Genomic DNA, 17,406 nt, shown 5'->3' with positions numbered 1-17,406 from the left:
TAACTACAGGGTTTTGTAACATTGCAGTCACAAACATCTTGTCATGTCAAAACTTCTTTCCACATCAAGTGATACAGATAGCATCATCATTCTTAGAATGTGTGGCGGTTTCTACAAAATGATGGTGCTGCAATTTATTTAGCCCAGCAATTCCCAAAGGGTATTCTACATAGCACCAATGCCACAAAATGAGTGCTCAGGAACGAGGACATGGGTTAAACAGTTTGAACATGCTCCATACCACATCCCCTTTCTTGTGCTTTCCCAATGACATGGAGTGGAGGCTGCAGGCAGTACCCTATTCCTGCCCAGCTGCCATTTCTGTTGAAAAAACAGAAGCAGGTTTAACTGAGCTGACCGAACTGACTTGTCCCTGGACTCTTCCTAGGTGACCTCTTCTTAATTTGCCAGAATGCTGACTTACATTTTATAAAATACCTAGAGAAATGCTAAACTAATTGATGACAGTGTTAGACACCAGTTCTCATTTTGTTGTTGTTTTTTAACCTAAAACTTACTAACCATTTTAAATATGATACTAATTACATTTACAACATTGTATGACCACCAGTACTGTTTATTTCTGAATCCTTTTTGTTATCCCCAAATGAGAAACTATACTCATTGAGAGTAACTTCCTGTATCCCCTTCCCAGCCACTGGTAAACTCTAATCTACTTTCTACTATTATTAATTTGTTTATTTGAATTATTTAATGTAAGTAAAATTATATAACATTTGACCTTTATGTCTGATTTATTTGACTTAATATACTGTTTCAAGATCCATCCATGTTGTCATTTGTATCAAGACTCAATTGGTTTTCATGGCCAATCACCATTATTTGAATATAGATTTTTCAGCTTCTCCAGCACACCACTTGTTTCTTGTTTAGTTTAATTTTGGTTTGTTTGAGGTTTTTTGGGTTTTTTTTGCTGGGGATCAGAAACCCCAACCTGGCCTCAAATTTGCTGTGTAGCAAGGATAATCTTGGACTCCTAACCTTCCTACCTCCGAACTGCTACCTGTGCTACCATAGCCAGCTAAAAGATCTCCAGGAGGCACTGTTTTTAGTGAACCCACAAGAATATTGGCAGAAAGGAATGCTGCTATCTGCGAGTAACCTCCAGCCACCAACTTTTTTTTAAACAGTCCAACACATTGTACAACAGAGATCCGACATCTTACCTTGAAGGCAATAATCTTTCATTTATTTCACATTTACAAATAATAATAGTATAATGGACTGGACTTGTTGGCCCATGCCTTTAATCCCAGCACTCAGGAGGCAGAGGCAAATGGATCTTTGTGAGTTCGAGGCCAGCCTGGTCTACAGAGCTAGTTCCAGGACAGCCAGGGCTACACAGATAAACCCTGTCTTGAAAAAACAAACAAACAAAAAACAAAAACAAATAATATAATGAATATGATTTTTAAACTTACTATATTTTTGTTTTTTGAGACAGCTTCTCATGTATCCCAGGATGGCCTCAAACTCAACACATAGCCAAGGACAACCTTGAATTTCTGATTCTCTTATATCACCTTCCAAGTGCTAGAATTAGAGGGATGCACCACTGCACGCTGTTTATATAGTGCTGGGGATTGAACTCAAGACTTCTGTATGCCAGGCAAGTACTCTGCCAACTGAGCTACATCCTAAGCCTCAGCGTCAGCCTCATATTTTCCCCTAGAGAAATCTAGATTTGCTGTATTGGAGAATGAAGAGTAGAAATAGTGTGCAGTGCTTAGAATACCTTCCCAGTGTGTGAGAATCCCTGGGTTTTCCTGTCAGTACCAGCAGGAGAAGCATAGAGATGGAGAGGAGGAGGAATGGAGCATGGAGAGGGAGGGGGATGGAGAAGGAGGAAGAGAAAGTGTAAAAAAAATTCACTGCTTGAGTAGTTTTGAGCAATATCAAACTTCCACCAGAAAGAGCATTAGGAATCCAACATAGTGAATTTGAATGCTACTTTCCCCATATTCCCAACAGTTTTGCGTTTTATTAACATTTGAAAAAAAAACCCTGGTAATAATACGGTGTGGGAATGGATTCCAAAGCAAGCTGAAGGGCGGTGTAGTTTGAACTGTCTTTGACATGCTGCCCCTAATCCTTTCATTTCCCAAGCTCTCACCCTTACAGGAAGATAACCCGAGAATAGGGCTTGATGTAAACCCCAGAGGAGCTTCCTACAAGTCTAGTTAAAGAAGCCAACTAAACCCTTCCTTACTGAAAAGCAAGACTAGAAAAGGAAAGTATAATTAGGTTCCTCTGCTGGATAATGACATTTTAAAGTATTTCCTTCCTCAGCACAGTCACAAGCCAGCTGTTTGCAACTTTCAAATGTGTCTTTTTTTTTATTTGTGTTTAATAGAGACTTACCAAGCAAAGGCCCATGCCAAGAAATAAGCTAAATTGACCTTAGAGGGCTTTTCTTCTAGCCATACAGTAATTATTGAAGAAAAAGAAAAGGCTCATTTGCTGGTAGCGTCCTCTTTAGTGCTAGACAAGTGCTTCCCAATGCATAGCAGGACAGCATTTTTATAGCAAACGGCACTTTGGGCCATGTCTTTCTTGATTCTCTGGAACAAACACACCAAGCATAACTCTTATTTTGTTTTGCTCAAGCTGTAGTTACAGTACAAAGAAAATGTTATGGTGAGTGCTCTGTCCATCGGAACTTGTTATTAATAAGGAGAGCCTGAGAGGATCATTTTTTTCACACAAAACAAGAAACCAGGGGGAAATTAGCTTTCTGCATTTCATCATAAATCATGCATAATTTAGGGAATAGAGGAGACTATTGATGAGGCTGAACAAAATTAGTTTCTTGTTGCCGAGAAGAATAAAAATATTTGCAACAACCCTGTCTAATTTCCTGAATGTTCTGAAGTGTTCTGAAATCTTATGCTACCACAACTTTTACTGTCAGTCTTCACTAGACTCCATAAAAATTTAGGAGGCACAAGGGACCTGATAAACGTCCAGTCTGACTCGATTTTACAGACCAAACACCTGAAGTCCAGACAGCTGAAGTGTCCTATTCAAAGTCACTCAGAACCAGGGACAAAACTTGAGCTACAAAACTCAGGACTCTTGTGTTCATTAAGAATACAGTATGACCCTGCCCCTTGCTCATAGAATCCTCCTCCCTCTCTTCAACTGGACTCCTGGAGCTCGGCCTGGTGCTTGCCTATGGATCTCTGCATCTGCTTCCATCAGCTCCTGGATGAAGGGTCTATGTTGACCGAGTATTCACCAATCTGGTTACCAGGGTAGGTCAGTTCAGGCACCCTCTCCACTATTGCTAGTAGTCTAGACTGGAGTCCTCCTTGTGGGTTCCTGGGAATTTCCCTAGCTCCAGGATTTGGGGAAATCTACAGAGACAACTGAACCAAGCTCAAAGGAACTCACAAACTTTAGACTGACAGCTGTGGAACCTGCATGGGACCAAACGAGACCTTCTGCACATGGGAGACAATTGTGTAGCTGGGTCTGTTTGAAGGACCCCTGGCAGTGTGCTCAGGATAAATCCCTGGTACATGAGCTGGCTTTCTGAATACCGTTACCTATGGTCAGACACCTTGCTCACCCTTGATGCAGCAGGGAGGGGCTTGGTCCTGCCTCAACTGAATGTACCAGGCTAAGCTGTCCTTCCATGGGAGAACTTACCCTGTTGAAGGAGGGGATAAGGGATGGGTTGGGTGAGGGAGAGGCAGGGAGGAGTGGGAGGAGGGATGAGAGGGGGATCTGTAGTTGGTATGTACAATGAATTAAAAAGATGAGAGAGGAAGGAGGGAGGGAGGGAGGGAGAGAGAGAGAGAGAGAATACAGTTTGGAGGCAAGAGCTGGCTCAGAGGTTAAGAGCACTTGCTTCTCTTGCAGAAGACCTGGGTTCAGTTCCTAGCACCTACATGGTCGGCTCACAACCACTTGTAATTCCAGTTCCAGGAAATACAATGCCTTCTGGCCTCCTTAGGCACCAAGCATGCATTTAGTGCATGTACATACATGCAGGCAAAACACAAATAAACATGAAATAAGAAGTAAAGACCACAGTCTGGGCTGGGTGTGAAGATGCATGCTTTTAATCCAAGCACACAGGAAGCAGAAGAAGCAGGTGGATCTCTATGAGTTCAAGGTCAGCCTGGTCTACAAAGCAAGTTTTAGGTTAGCCAGGGCTAGATACATATTGAGATCTTGTCTCAAAAAGATACAGGCCGGTATTTTCCCTCAAAAGGCTTATGTAATCTTTGGTACTAGTTTCCTTTAATATCAGTAAAGCCACAGAGATTTCCAAATTGCATTACGAGTAGCTATTGGTCAATTCATTAAGGATCTGCCTAATAAGATCATTCACTTAATGCTTTATTTCTGAGAGACCATGGTCATTAAGTTTCCTGTTATTAAATGTTGAGCATATTTCCAAGATTCCTATGTGATAGATGATGAATCTCTACATCTACATATTGCAGGCTTTTGCAAATCAATTCAGTTTACTTTGTCTGAGACACAATCTCACTATGTGGTCCAGGGTGTCCTGGAATCAGTGTGTGGGGCAAGCTAACCCTGATCTTGAAGAGTCTCCTGCCTCAGCCTCCTTAGGGCTGGGTTTACAGATCTGCACTAGCATCCCTGGCTTTGTTTTAAATCATAGGCTGTCAAGGAAATAAGCTGTATTTGGGGGCATTCATATGGCTTCCTGGTCTTTTCTAAATGCACAATTTCAACTATCTGACAACAAAATTTATCTATATAATAGAATTTTCAAGCACAACTTTTGAGATTTTAAAGTAATTTAAAACACTCGAGGTGAGTCATAATTAGTTTCCCCCCCATAGATATCCAATGCCATAGATGCATTTTCATCATTCATTTATATATAGTTGCTTCGAGGTGAATTAAAATTTTTCATTTAGGCGATGAGATTAAATATATCCTGTTGTGGGAGTACTAATAATTCAAGGAGCAGGGACAAAGATTAATGCAGATTAGAATCTTAACTCATGTGCTTTTAATAGCTTACTTGATTTACCTCCATTCTCAGGAGCCAATGAAACAAGCCGCCCAGCTGAAACTCCAGACCTAAACCGGTCCTCAGTTCTTAAGGGAGGAGATTGCTAATCCTAAGAGATACTTGATAAGAGAGCTGTGCTCACAGCTGCCTCATCATGAGATTGCCAACTGCAGCTGAAAGATTACCTGTCTAGAATCCACTGGAGTTTGGTTATTGTTGTTTGGTACAGTGTTCCTCTCTGGTTTCATCTCTGGTTTGAAGACCCAGGATCGAGAGGAGGGCTCTCTCTTGGTTCTGGGACCCGGGACGCTGGAGGTAGACCCAGCAGAGTTCTCCAGAGAGCACCGCCAGACTGCGCCTACAACCTACCTACCCCTTCATTTGTAAGTTACCCCACAAAATAAACCTCCTTTTTAACTACATGGAGTGGCCTTAATAATTTCACCAATATCTGGCGCCCAACCCCTGCAAGACTCCCAAAAGTTACTTGCATCCTTCTCCCGGTTCTCAGGTAATATTATATCCTTCTGAGGTCTTTGATGTGGTTGAAGACTAGATAGTTATAATTTCCTCAGTTATGATACAAGATAAGTTAGATATAAAACCTTAGACTCACAAATATAAGATAGATAGGATATCTTCTTTAATATTGTAACTGTAATTCTTGCTTGGTAATTGTTTTGTTATATGTAATTGTACTATGTAAAAGTTAAAACATTCCTTTAAAGAAAAAGAAAATGGGAAGTGCTGTGGATATCGCTCTGTAAAATAAAATGCTGTTTGGCCAGTGGCCAGGCAGGAAGTATAGGCGGGACAAGAGAGAAGAGAATTCTGGGAAGTGGAAGGCTGGGGGAGAGACACACGGCCAGCTGCCGCCATGACAAGAAAGAAATAAGGTACTGGTAAGCCATGAGCCACATGGCAAAGTATGGATTAATAGAAATGGGTTAATTTAAGATAGAAGAAGTAGATAACAAGAACCCTGCCACAGCCATACAGTTTATAAGTAATATAAATTTCTGTGTGTTTACTTGGTTGGTTCTGAGCATCTATGGGCCTGGCAGGTGAGAGAGATTTGTCCTGACTGTGGGCCAGGCAGGAAAATTCTAACTACACTGTTTCCTACATCTTCAGAAAGAAATATGGCAACCACACTGAAAATATTTTAGTTCACTTGTCCTTCACCAATTTATAGACTACTGTCTCATTTCAGGGAACTATCACATCACGCAGCTCATACATATTCAATTTAAGGGCTAGAGATGTAGTCCAGTGGTAAAGCGCTTGCCTAGTTTGTGCAAGGCTCTGGGTTCAAGTTTCAATACTACTCAACAAAAATTCAGTTGCATCACATATGAGCATAATCATATGTATCAGGGCACTGTTTAAAAAATCTTAACAGCAGAGGATGGTGGCCCATTCCTGTAATCCTAACCCTTGGGAAGCTAAGACCAGTAGTTCAAGGCCATCCTGTACGTACAACAAAGTGAGAAGGTGTCTCAAATAACAATAAACAAACAAAAGTAAAAGCACAATCATTTCCTCATACCTACATCAGATTCCTATCCTTCAATTATATTCGAAGGTAAAACGTGTTTCATTAATGTTTTAGGTTTCTATTGCATTGACTGAAGCACTTTAAACAAATTCTCAGCTTCATTTCATGATGGCACATTTCCATTGCTCAAAGTGCTAATATTAATACCAAGTTACTTAAAGCATTTACTTTAGATTTAAAACTTTGAACATGATTTTCTCCTATTTAAAATCCTTGAGATTAAAAAGAAAAACAATTGGGGTTTAAAAAAATACAAAACCTTCAGTGAACGTCTATAAACATGATGTTCTTTTGTTGTTGTTGCATAAAAAAAGTCCAAATAAACCTGTATTTAATTAAGTCAGGCAATAGTCATGAAGATGAGCAAAATAATTCATAAAAATAAAAAAGGTTATATTTGCTGACATCCCCCCCCACTTTAATTAGAACGTAACGTTGATGAGGCCTAATTAGGATGAGTACAAATTCAGTGAAGCCCCAATTACTTATTTTCTTTTTATTCAATTAGCTTTTATTCATCTTGCTGTTTCTCTTCCTACACCTTCCCAACAAATTAAACACCCAAGGATTCCTGTGCAAAACAATAAGGATCTGTGGTGTAACTAGCTGCATTGATTTTCAAAATTGCTTTCATAGATGACGTGGTTTCCCTCCTCAGTGGAAACTAGCAATTACTGACTGTTATTTAAAAACTAGTACGGCCATTAGGACCTAATTTGTTATAGTACTAGAGATCAAACACAGGTCCTCAAGCATGCTAGGCAAGCGCTTTACTACTGAGCTGCCCTTCTAGATCTAAGCACATCATTTTAAAAAATTGTTTGCCTGGTGGCTAATTGAATAATTACACTTCATTAAAATCTATACTTTTATGTGTCTAATAATTTCATTTTGTTGTTCCTATAAGAAAATCCAGAACTCAGTGTGGTGCAAATCCTATTTTTAAGAGGTGGCTGTGGCTTGCTCCTTTGTCTCTCTGATCTTTCAGCATTTATCCTGATATCTGGCTCCAGGTTTTTATTATCAAGACCAATTAGGATTCGTGCTACATCTCAGGTCTTAAACAAAATCAAGGGACTAGGAATGGGACTCGGGAGTGAGTAGAGTTACGCATGTGCAAAAACATGGATTCTGTTTCTAATCACACAAAAATCAAATAAAACAAGCAAAAATCAAGGGACAGCCTGAGTATGTTGGAGCATACCTGTAATCACAGCAACTGGGAGGTGGAGGCAAGAGGCATGAAGGCCATCTGGCTAAATGAAACCTTGCCTCAAACAAACAAACAAAAAATTAAGGAGAAAATTTTTCTAGGCATTAACACCTTTGAGGTATATGACTAGATCTTCAACATAGTTTTTATTTGCAAAACCCATAAAGTATTACTGCAATGAATTTAAGAGCACAAGAATCAAGCATGCAAGCTCTATAGATAAACAGAATATTCAGAAACTGAAAAAAATGACAAATAGGAGATAATCTAAACTCTACTATACCGTCCGTTATTGATCTAACTTGCTCTACTCCTCCCTCACCACATGTGAGAAAATCTTGAACTATATGAATCACTTAGTAGAAATCTACTAGAATAAACTAGAGAGCCAGTATCAGAAAATGATGGATGGTGAGTGCTTCTTTTAGAGGGTGAGTTAGAAGAAGATGCAATTAGCCAAGCAGTAGTGGTGCACACATTTGATCCCAGCACTCAGGAAGCAGAGGCAGGCGGATCTCTGTGAGTTCAAGGCCAGCCTGGTCTACAGAGTGAGTTCCAGGACAGCCAGGCCTGTTACGAAGATTAATCCTGTCTCAAAAAAAAAAAAAAAAAAAAAAAACACAAAGAGAAGAAAATGAAGGAGGAGGAGGAGGGAAGGAGGAGGAAGATCCAGTCCTGCTGCTATTTCCATCAAGAGTACAAGAGTGTCTAGATTAGGAGAAGTACATGCTACTTATCTGTTACAACATTCAAGAAACACTGTTTTGTGTACACAGAACATGAAATCCATGATGCAAACATCTAGCATTTAGTCATAAAAATAGTTTCACAAGAGCAGAATGAGAAAAATCAGCACATCTCTTCTATTTCTCTTTATGCAATTAAAGCACGCTTTGTGAAGTATGCTTTTTAATAAAACTCCCTACCAACTTTAGTTTTTGTTTTGGTAATTTTGAGTCAGACTTTTCCTGGTAATTTGGTAATTTTGATTACAGACTTTTCCAGGCTTGCCTTAAACTTTCTATGTAGTTGAGGATTATCTTGAAGTACTGGGATCACAGGTGTGTACCACTAAAGCTGATTTATGTGGTTCAGGGGATCATGCATGCTAGGCAAGCACTCTTCCAACTGAACTATCCTACCAGCTCAACTTTTTTGTGTGGTACTGGGCATTGAACCTGAGGCCTCATGCAAACTCACCATGCTCAGCCACTGAACTATGTATAGTCCCAGATCCAAGTATACATTCTTATGTGTTTCTCTAAACTTTTTAACCAAATGCCTAAACATCCCTTCTAAAAGTGTATCCATCAAACATTAATAATACACGTGCTAGGGAAATGAACAAAAGTTGATAGAGCCCATTTGGAATAGTACTTTGTAACTTTTCCAGATAGTAATGTACCATATTTCTGAATATATATAGTAGTCACAGTATACCCTAAAACAAAGTGGAAAATGGCCAATAATTGTTTTTTATAATTCCCATGTTAATACTCACCAAACATTTTGTTGACAGTTGAGAAGATTAGGGAGGTCATAAGATGGTAACACGTGCAAATTTTACTTGGCTGATCTTCAAGCTCCATTTTACCTATGACAAAATAGTAGGCCAGGACAGACATGTCTTATTTAACCAAATCTGAATTGTGAAAGTAATGCTTATTCACTGCTATTGATGTGTAAATCATAGAACACGTTAATAGAAAAGCAAATTTGAAGCCAGTCATGGCGGCTTACACCAGAGGTTGCAGCAGAAACACTGCCATGAGTTTCAGGCCAGCATGGGCTTTAGAATGAAATATTTCATTACATTTAAAAATAACCGCCATTTTCATGGATAATGAAACTATGGTGTATATTCAATACTATGTATTATTCAGCTGTAAATGAAAGTGAAATCACGGTATGTGCATTAAAATGGATGGACTTGGGAAGTATATTAAGTGAGATGACTGAAACTCAGGTACAAACAAACAAAAACATGTTTTCCCTTATATATGTCTCCTTGTCTATAATCTACAGATGGATAAATTAAAGCAGGTGTAAGTGTGGGTATGTTATACTATGTAGAAAGAAGTCCAGGAGCAGACACTATTAGGTGATGGGAAGAATGGAGAACCAGCAAACTCTGGATACATGATTTATGAAAGCAGATACAGAGCTAGATTTTAAAGTTTCAACTCCATCATAGTTTTCTTTTTTGTGATAGATAGGGAATAAAAATATAATTAATAGTGAAAGTGTAAATCCTAAAGCACAGCACCATTGCTTCAGAATGGCCATTTTACTATGTTTAGAGTTTGAGACTTGGCAAGTGTGTGAGTGCTGCGGTGGTTTGAAAGACAATGGTCCCCAAAGGGAGTGGCACTATTAGGAAGTGTGGCCTTGTTGGAGGAAGTGTGTCACGTGGAGGCAGGCTTTAAGGTCTTTTTCTCAAGATTAACTCAGTGTGACAGTCAGTCAATTGATTTCCTGCTGTCTTCTGGTCAAGATTTAGCCAGCACCAAGTCTGCCTGCACGCCACCACGCTCCTTGGCATGATGATAATGGACTGAACCTCTGAAACTGTAAGCCACCACCTCAATTAAATGTTTTCTTTCTAGGAGTTGCTGTGGTCATGGTATCTCTTCATAGCAATAGAAACCCAAACCAAGGCAAGTGCCTTCTTTAAACCAGCTATGTGATGTTTTTATTTGTGGTTTTGTTTATTTTATATAGTGAGTTAATTAGAACAAAGTGATTTATTCTTAAGAAAATATCATTTTTAGTATTAACCAAGACATGACTATTTACTTATTCATTCATTTATTTGTTTTAAGACTGGGTTTCACTCTGTAGCCCAATATAGCCAGAACTCACTCTGTGGGCCAGGCTACCTGTGATTATAAAGATGTGTCATACTTAGCTTGATTTTCTAGACATACACTGTAATTAAATAGATAAATTCTTCTATAGCACACAATGAACAGTATAAACACATTTTCAAATACTGACCAGAAACATTTGACTGTAAAAAAACAACACTACTAGGCCAGGGGATGGAGGGCTAACTCTGTGGCAGAGCCCTTGCCTGTGTTTAATCCTACTTAGACATATGTAAAAGCAGAATTGCTGCACTCATTACCTTGATGGAAGTGTTCATTTTTGCAGTTTCATTCTTAGTATCTGCCCACGAGAAAAACTGATCCTCAAGTCCATACCATCTCATGTAGGGTATATGTGAATGATAAATCATTAAAGCTACCACTTAAAAATGACCCAAGAAGGGGTGTAGTTCAGTGATAGAATATTTGCCTAGCATGTGAAAGACCCTGGACTCAATTCTCAGCAACACAACAACGAAAGTGCCCATGAGATATTCAATAGACCTTCTTACCATAAACCCACAGCTTGTTCAGTGCTAAAGAAGCCCCATCCTGTTCCTTGCTAGATTATGCTTATATTGCTATAGAAAAATGACCCGTTTCTCCTTTTTCACTTAAATGTGAAACATGGAAAATGAAAATGTATTCCTCATAAAATCAAATTTGAAATGTGCTTTGGTAATCTTAGCATTAGTTTAAAAGTAGTATTTTACATCTGTCTAGTTTCTTCAAATTTCGTGGACTTGCCAATTGAAGCCTTATCAGGTCTTGATTACCCTCCGAGAATGAATTGCTGCTCATCACATACACTTGAGAGCCTAATTTTTATCTCATGTTCTTGTACTTTCCAATGTCCTCAATCTTTTTAACAGTTTCCTCAACCAGAGCCTTCTTTTTTATTTTATTTCCTCTTTCCCTGTATTTCATTTGTGTTGATGGGCTCCAAATAGGACAAAGGTTGTTTCCCAGGTGAATATTAATATTCCAAAATATTTCAATGAGATTAGATTTCAACACACTTGCTATTGAGTTTGATCACTAATGACTAAATGAATTTTTATCGTATTTGTGTAGGGCATGCCTGGGAGAGTCTGACTTAGCATACAGACTCTGTGGCATACACAGAATTCACTTTGGAATTGCCTTAGGGATACACAAACAAATAAGACAGTTGCCCTCTAGAGCAGCTGAAACTCAGACACATGATATGGGTGTGTGTGAGAGAGATGACATAGCATTGGGAGGAGACCAAGTGTAGTATGCCAAAACTAAATGATACAGACAATTTTATGCATGAATCCAGGGCCTCATGCATGCTAGGCCAGGATTCTACACCTCAGCAATACTACTAAACCCAAAGAAAAATTTTAATCAATAAATTCTAAGAAAATGTCACCACGTAATAAAGTATTTTGTGTATAACTGTAGCAAAAGGAAAACAACTCCAATGTGGTATTTATGCTCTAATTTAAGCACATTACTGGTTTATTTATTTATTTGTTTAATGTAGCCCAGGGTGGCCTTAAATTCTCTGTATATCCAAGGACCACCTTAAGCGTCTGACCTTCTTGCTTCACCTCCATCATGCTGGGATTCCAGGCATGCAATGCCATAGCTAGTTTAGGTTGTGCGAGGGATTGAACTCAGGGTTGCTTGCGTGCTAGGCAAGCAGTCCACCAAATTATCTACATTCCCCTATCCGATACTTTTAAATATGCAAATGACTTCCACTTCCTAAGAGCTCTTAGACTGCTAGTATATTTGCAAATATATCATATTAGACTTCTTATATATTTTTCAAAATTTATTTAGCCATTTTTTTTGAGACAAAGTCTCATTCAATAGTCAAGGCTAGCATCAAATTTGCTATCTAGCTAAGGATGACCTTGAAATCCAGATCCTCCTGCTTCTACCTCCCAAAGGCTGGGATTAGAGATATGCTGGCACCATACACAGCCAGCTTTTACCGTGTTCACACAACTGAGTTAGGTACATTGTCGGGAATGTACCTAATTAATTAATTAATCTAAAATACATAAACCATTGTGACATATACCAAACTTTTCCCTATATTTTTTTCTTCTCTTTCTTTAACATAATTGATTTTCACAAACACAATTTTAATTTCCTTCCTGTTTACCCTTTCTTTCATCAGCAGTAGTTAAACTTTGTACTAAACATGTAATTCAGTAGTTGTATTTACAAAGGAGGAAGAACATAGCTTAGTGAGGTAACACTGGAAAGAAAGTTTGTTGTATGCTGAGCTGAATACTAAATACATTCTCCAACTCATATAGAATTTTATAGTTTTCAATATGTCTTTAAATATATTTCTGTTGGGATAAAATGAAAGGCCTAGTGACTTATCAAATATATTTTAAAAAGTAAATGCTTTAAAAACAATTTTTTGAAGGCTAGAGAGATGATCGGCATTTAAGAGCACACCCTGCTCTTGAAAAGGGCCAGAGGTCAGTTCCAGCACCCAAACCAGGACACTCACAAGCACCTTTAACTCCGCTCCAAGAAACATGACATTCTCTTCTTGCCTCTGAGGACAGCAGTCACACGCACATACCCACACACAGATACATATACATACACACAATGAGAGGGAGAAGTGGGAAGTATGCAAACATAGTGCTCTTGTGCATGAATTTCTGAAAAAAATTAAACATTTAAAAATTTTTTAAAGTTTTTAGTCAGGTGTGGTGGCAAACACTTTTAATTCCAGCATTTGGGAAAGGTAGGTGGATCTCCATGAGTCTGAAGCCAGCCTGATCTATATAGCAAGTTCCAGGCCAGCCAGGGCTACTTAGTGAGACTCAGTCTAAAAGAACAAAAACAATAACCAAATTAAAACAAAAAATTTTGAATAATATTTGATATTAGCTTATTTTACAACACAATTCAAAATTACATTCATTTCTACCAGAATGTAAAGGTACCTTTTCTTTTTGATGTTTGCAGAATCCTGATCTAAAAGTCCTGTGAATTATAAAATAAAGCCATCATGATTATTACAAGAAAACTTAGAAACAAAATCAGTTGTGATTTCATTATAAACACTTGAGTCTATGTACTAATGAGAAATCTGTATACTATGTAACATCACATCATTGCATTGCCTTTCTCTAAATATTAATATACGATAAAAAACAAAGATGAAAAAGTTCTTGCAATGCTAGGGATTGAACCCATGACCTCACCCACGCTAGGCAAGTACTGTGGAGTACTACCACTAAACTGCAGATCCCCAGAGATATTTTCTTTTAAGTTCTTTAGAAAGCTGGTGGTGTCTGTCAGTTGGTAGAGTGTTTTAGCTAGCATGTTAGATGCTCTGGGTTTGATCCCCAGCACTGTGTAAACTAGATATGGTGCTGCCTGGAATTCCACTACTTAGGATGTGGAGGCTAGAGGATCAGAAATTTAAGGTTATCCCCTGCTACAAATTGAATTTGAGGATAGCCTGAAGTACATGAGCTTGTGTTTGAAGTAAATAAAGTGCTATAGATACTTATGAACAAATTCAAACTTGGTCAGAGAAAGACTATGGTCACACTAGGGTTAGTGAATTGCCGAATTTATCCCTTGGTCACTTGAGTTTTTTCTTTACAGTATATAAAATGATAAACTGAAACAAATGATATTCAATCTCACTAAAGCAAAATAACTTCATTTTCATAGAATTTGAAAGTCTACTCTCTTTGAAGCTCCTGGAATACTTCCTTGGGGGCCAGATTAGTTCAGTGATGGAGTGTTTGCCCTGCATGCATGAGACCCTGAGTTTTATTCCCAGCATTGCAAGAGGAATTTATTTTACAAGCAATTTAGTATTTTCAGACAACATAAACTTAAAGGAAAATTGTCACTTAACCTGATAGGGTAAGCTTACATACAATCTTAGTTATTCAGGAGCTAAGGCAGGAGGATGTCAAATTCAAGGCCAGTCTGACACACACAGTGAGTTGAAGGCTATCCTGGGCAATTTATCAGCATCCCGTCTCAAAAAGTAAAATAAGGCCAAGGATATAGTTTACTGGTAGATTGTTGGACTACTATGCACAAGACCCTGAGTTCCATCTCCAGGAATGAAAGAAAGGAAGGAAGGGAGGGAGGGAGGGAAGGAAAAAGGAAGGAAGGAAGGAAGGAAGGAAGGAAGGAAGGAAGGAAGGAAGGAAGGAAGAAAGGAAGGAAGGAATTGAAAAAGAGAGTGACGTGAAAAAAAAAAGTGGTCACATATGAGTTAGCCATGGTAGTTCACACCTGTAATCCCAGCACTTGGGAGGCTGAGGCAGAAGGGTCATCACAAGTTCAAGTCCAACCTGAGCTACAGAGAAAGAACTTGTCTAAACAAACACAACAAACAGAAACAATGAAAAGCTGAAACTATCACATGGACTTGTGAATAGGGCTTGAAGGCAAACCACTGCAATTCACATACATTTGTAAGGATGGGGGAAAAATCACTGTTAAAAACATATTGGAATAGAGACTTTAAAAACACTGCTTTTCTCAGTGGCTTCCTGGGGCATGTAGGGGTGATGGGATAAGGCTGAGTACAAAGCATCAAGAGGGAATTAGACTGAAGGCTTCTTCGACTTCCCTATGGCTGTAGTTATAGAAATGTATGTGATTCCAAAACTGTTCAACTATACATTAAAAAGCTGCTGAATTTAGTTGGGAGCAGATAACATGTTTAAGAAAGGAAAAAGAAGGGAAAAGTATTTCACAGGTCATTTTAGGTTTGTGTTTGAAACTGTCTCACTCTGTAACCCAAGCTGGCCTCATACTCGAGATCCTCCTGCTTCAGCCTTGTGAGTGCTGAGATTATATGCAGGCGTCACCATGCTTGACAGGAAAACAATCACACAGAATTGGGTATATACAGTTAAATATATTCCCCTAAAGACTTGAGTGAGTGACGATTAATATCCATCACCATTTCAAGAGATACAGACTTTTAAGCACTCCTTTCTTACCTTCCTAGGTTTCTTGGTGAGAGAAGCCATTGGGGAGACTGGAATCAGTTGGATGTTCCTTATAGTTAATTGCTTCACAGTATTGTTGCCGTTCTGTGTAAAAAGAAAAAAGTGTACAATTGCAGCACCAGCTGCTTACTATTGAAGCCCTTGGCAGAAATAGCTGTTGATAAGCAGGGGTGTTCTTAGGATAGGATCACAGTGCAAAAGTGAGGATCTCTTACTACAAAGCAAGTGGAGAACCCAAGAATCATGTTGATAAAGCAATGGCACCCTTGATCTTTTGGAGGAGAGAACTACATGGTCATTGAGGTGCTTACCCAGTACACCAGAAAGGCATTGTGAACACTCAATATTGAGCTATTACACAATATACTCAGGCCCTAAAATTAATATTTTCCTTGTGGTTGGATCTATTTTTGTGCTATTAAAAACTATAAACTAATATACATATTTATGCCTGATATTTCATTTGTATTGTAATTCTCACTAAATCATTTTTGGTCCTTTCTTGCACAGTATTACTCTCATAACTCAGGATTTTAAAATGCATTCTTTTCCAAAACTGTAGTCAAATTATACTTGTATAGTATGTATTCTCTTCCACCTCCCAACATCCAGGTTCTCTTATTCACTCATGCTAACACCTAAAGTGATGAAATGAATCTGCTCAGTTAAGGAACTCCAACAGCATCTACAAACTAAACCACTATGAAGTCTGAAAAGGTCCACGGCTCTCTGGAGTACTCAGTACTCACCTAGCCAGTACCTTCAAAAGCTATTCTCAAATGAGGGCCAGGTGCCCATCTGAGGCATCTTTCAAAGGAAAAGATGTCTTCCTCCAAGAACCCATTCCCTCATCTAGTGACTTCTCAGTCTGGAGGTTGACATTATCCGGAATCTCTCTTGTTTTGTCATGGATGTTCAGAAAGAAGAGTAAAAGCCATGGAACAACCACAGCTTAGGAACTACAATGTATACAGACATTTAAAAACATAAATAGATATATACCTATAGCCTAAAAGTTGAAATTAAAGGCTGTATGTCAAACTGTCCATGGAAATACTATAAATTATTGAAATAAAGGCCATATTAGCTCAGTAAATCTACCCCTAACAATCTAACCTACAGCTGCTGAATTGTATAGATGGGAAGAAAATTATTTTGTCATCTAAACATTTCAGCACAAATGAACTTTGTGTGTGTGTGTGTGTGTGTGTGTGTGTGTGTGTATGCATGCAAGTGCATGCCAGTGCATGTACCCCCATGGAGCCAGAAGTCAAAGTCAGATGTTTTCTTCAATCACTTTCCACATTATTTCTCTTGTAAATCTGAAGTTCACGAATTCATTTAGACTGACTGACCAGTAAGCTCGAAGGAACTTCCTGTCTTTGTTCTCAGCTCCTGCCAGTACTGATGTTACAGGCACACACTACCAGGTCTGGGTTTTTCACATGGGCAATGGGATTCAAACTCGGGTTCCCACGCTTGTGTGACAAGTACTTGACTAATTAAGCCATGTCCTTAGTCCTCAACCTTTTGTTAAAAACCAGGGTCTCATGTAGTCAGGCTGGCTTCAAACTTGCAGCCAAAGATGGCTTTGAACTTCTGGTCCTCCTGCCTCTACCTACCCAGTGCTAGCAACAACTGAACTTTTCTTGGGCTAATCAGGAAAGAGCAAGTTGGTCCATTGGTACACAACAGAATCAACCTCAATCAGTATCTCTCTGTCTCTATGTGTGTGTCTCTCTGTCTCTGTTTCTTTCTCTGTA

General features: G+C 38.8%; 1 protein-coding gene across 1 annotated transcript in view; it reads right to left on the bottom strand.

Annotated features, from left to right (window-relative positions):
- The window catches only part of LOC118574596 (protein FAM122A-like), a 41,344-nt gene that overhangs the window by 9,900 nt on the left and 14,038 nt on the right, over window positions 1–17,406 (bottom strand). Inside the window, exon 7 of the mRNA XM_036175550.1 lies at window positions 15,635–15,727. Within this exon, the coding sequence (XP_036031443.1) occupies window positions 15,635–15,727 (93 nt within the window). The remainder of the gene's footprint in view (window positions 1–15,634; window positions 15,728–17,406) is intronic.

Source organism: Onychomys torridus, chromosome X (genome assembly GCF_903995425.1).
Source record: "Onychomys torridus chromosome X, mOncTor1.1, whole genome shotgun sequence".
Classification (NCBI taxonomy): Eukaryota; Metazoa; Chordata; class Mammalia; order Rodentia; family Cricetidae; genus Onychomys; species Onychomys torridus.
Note: the sequence above shows the minus strand (reverse complement) of the source record. Positions and strands in the feature narration are given on the sequence as shown.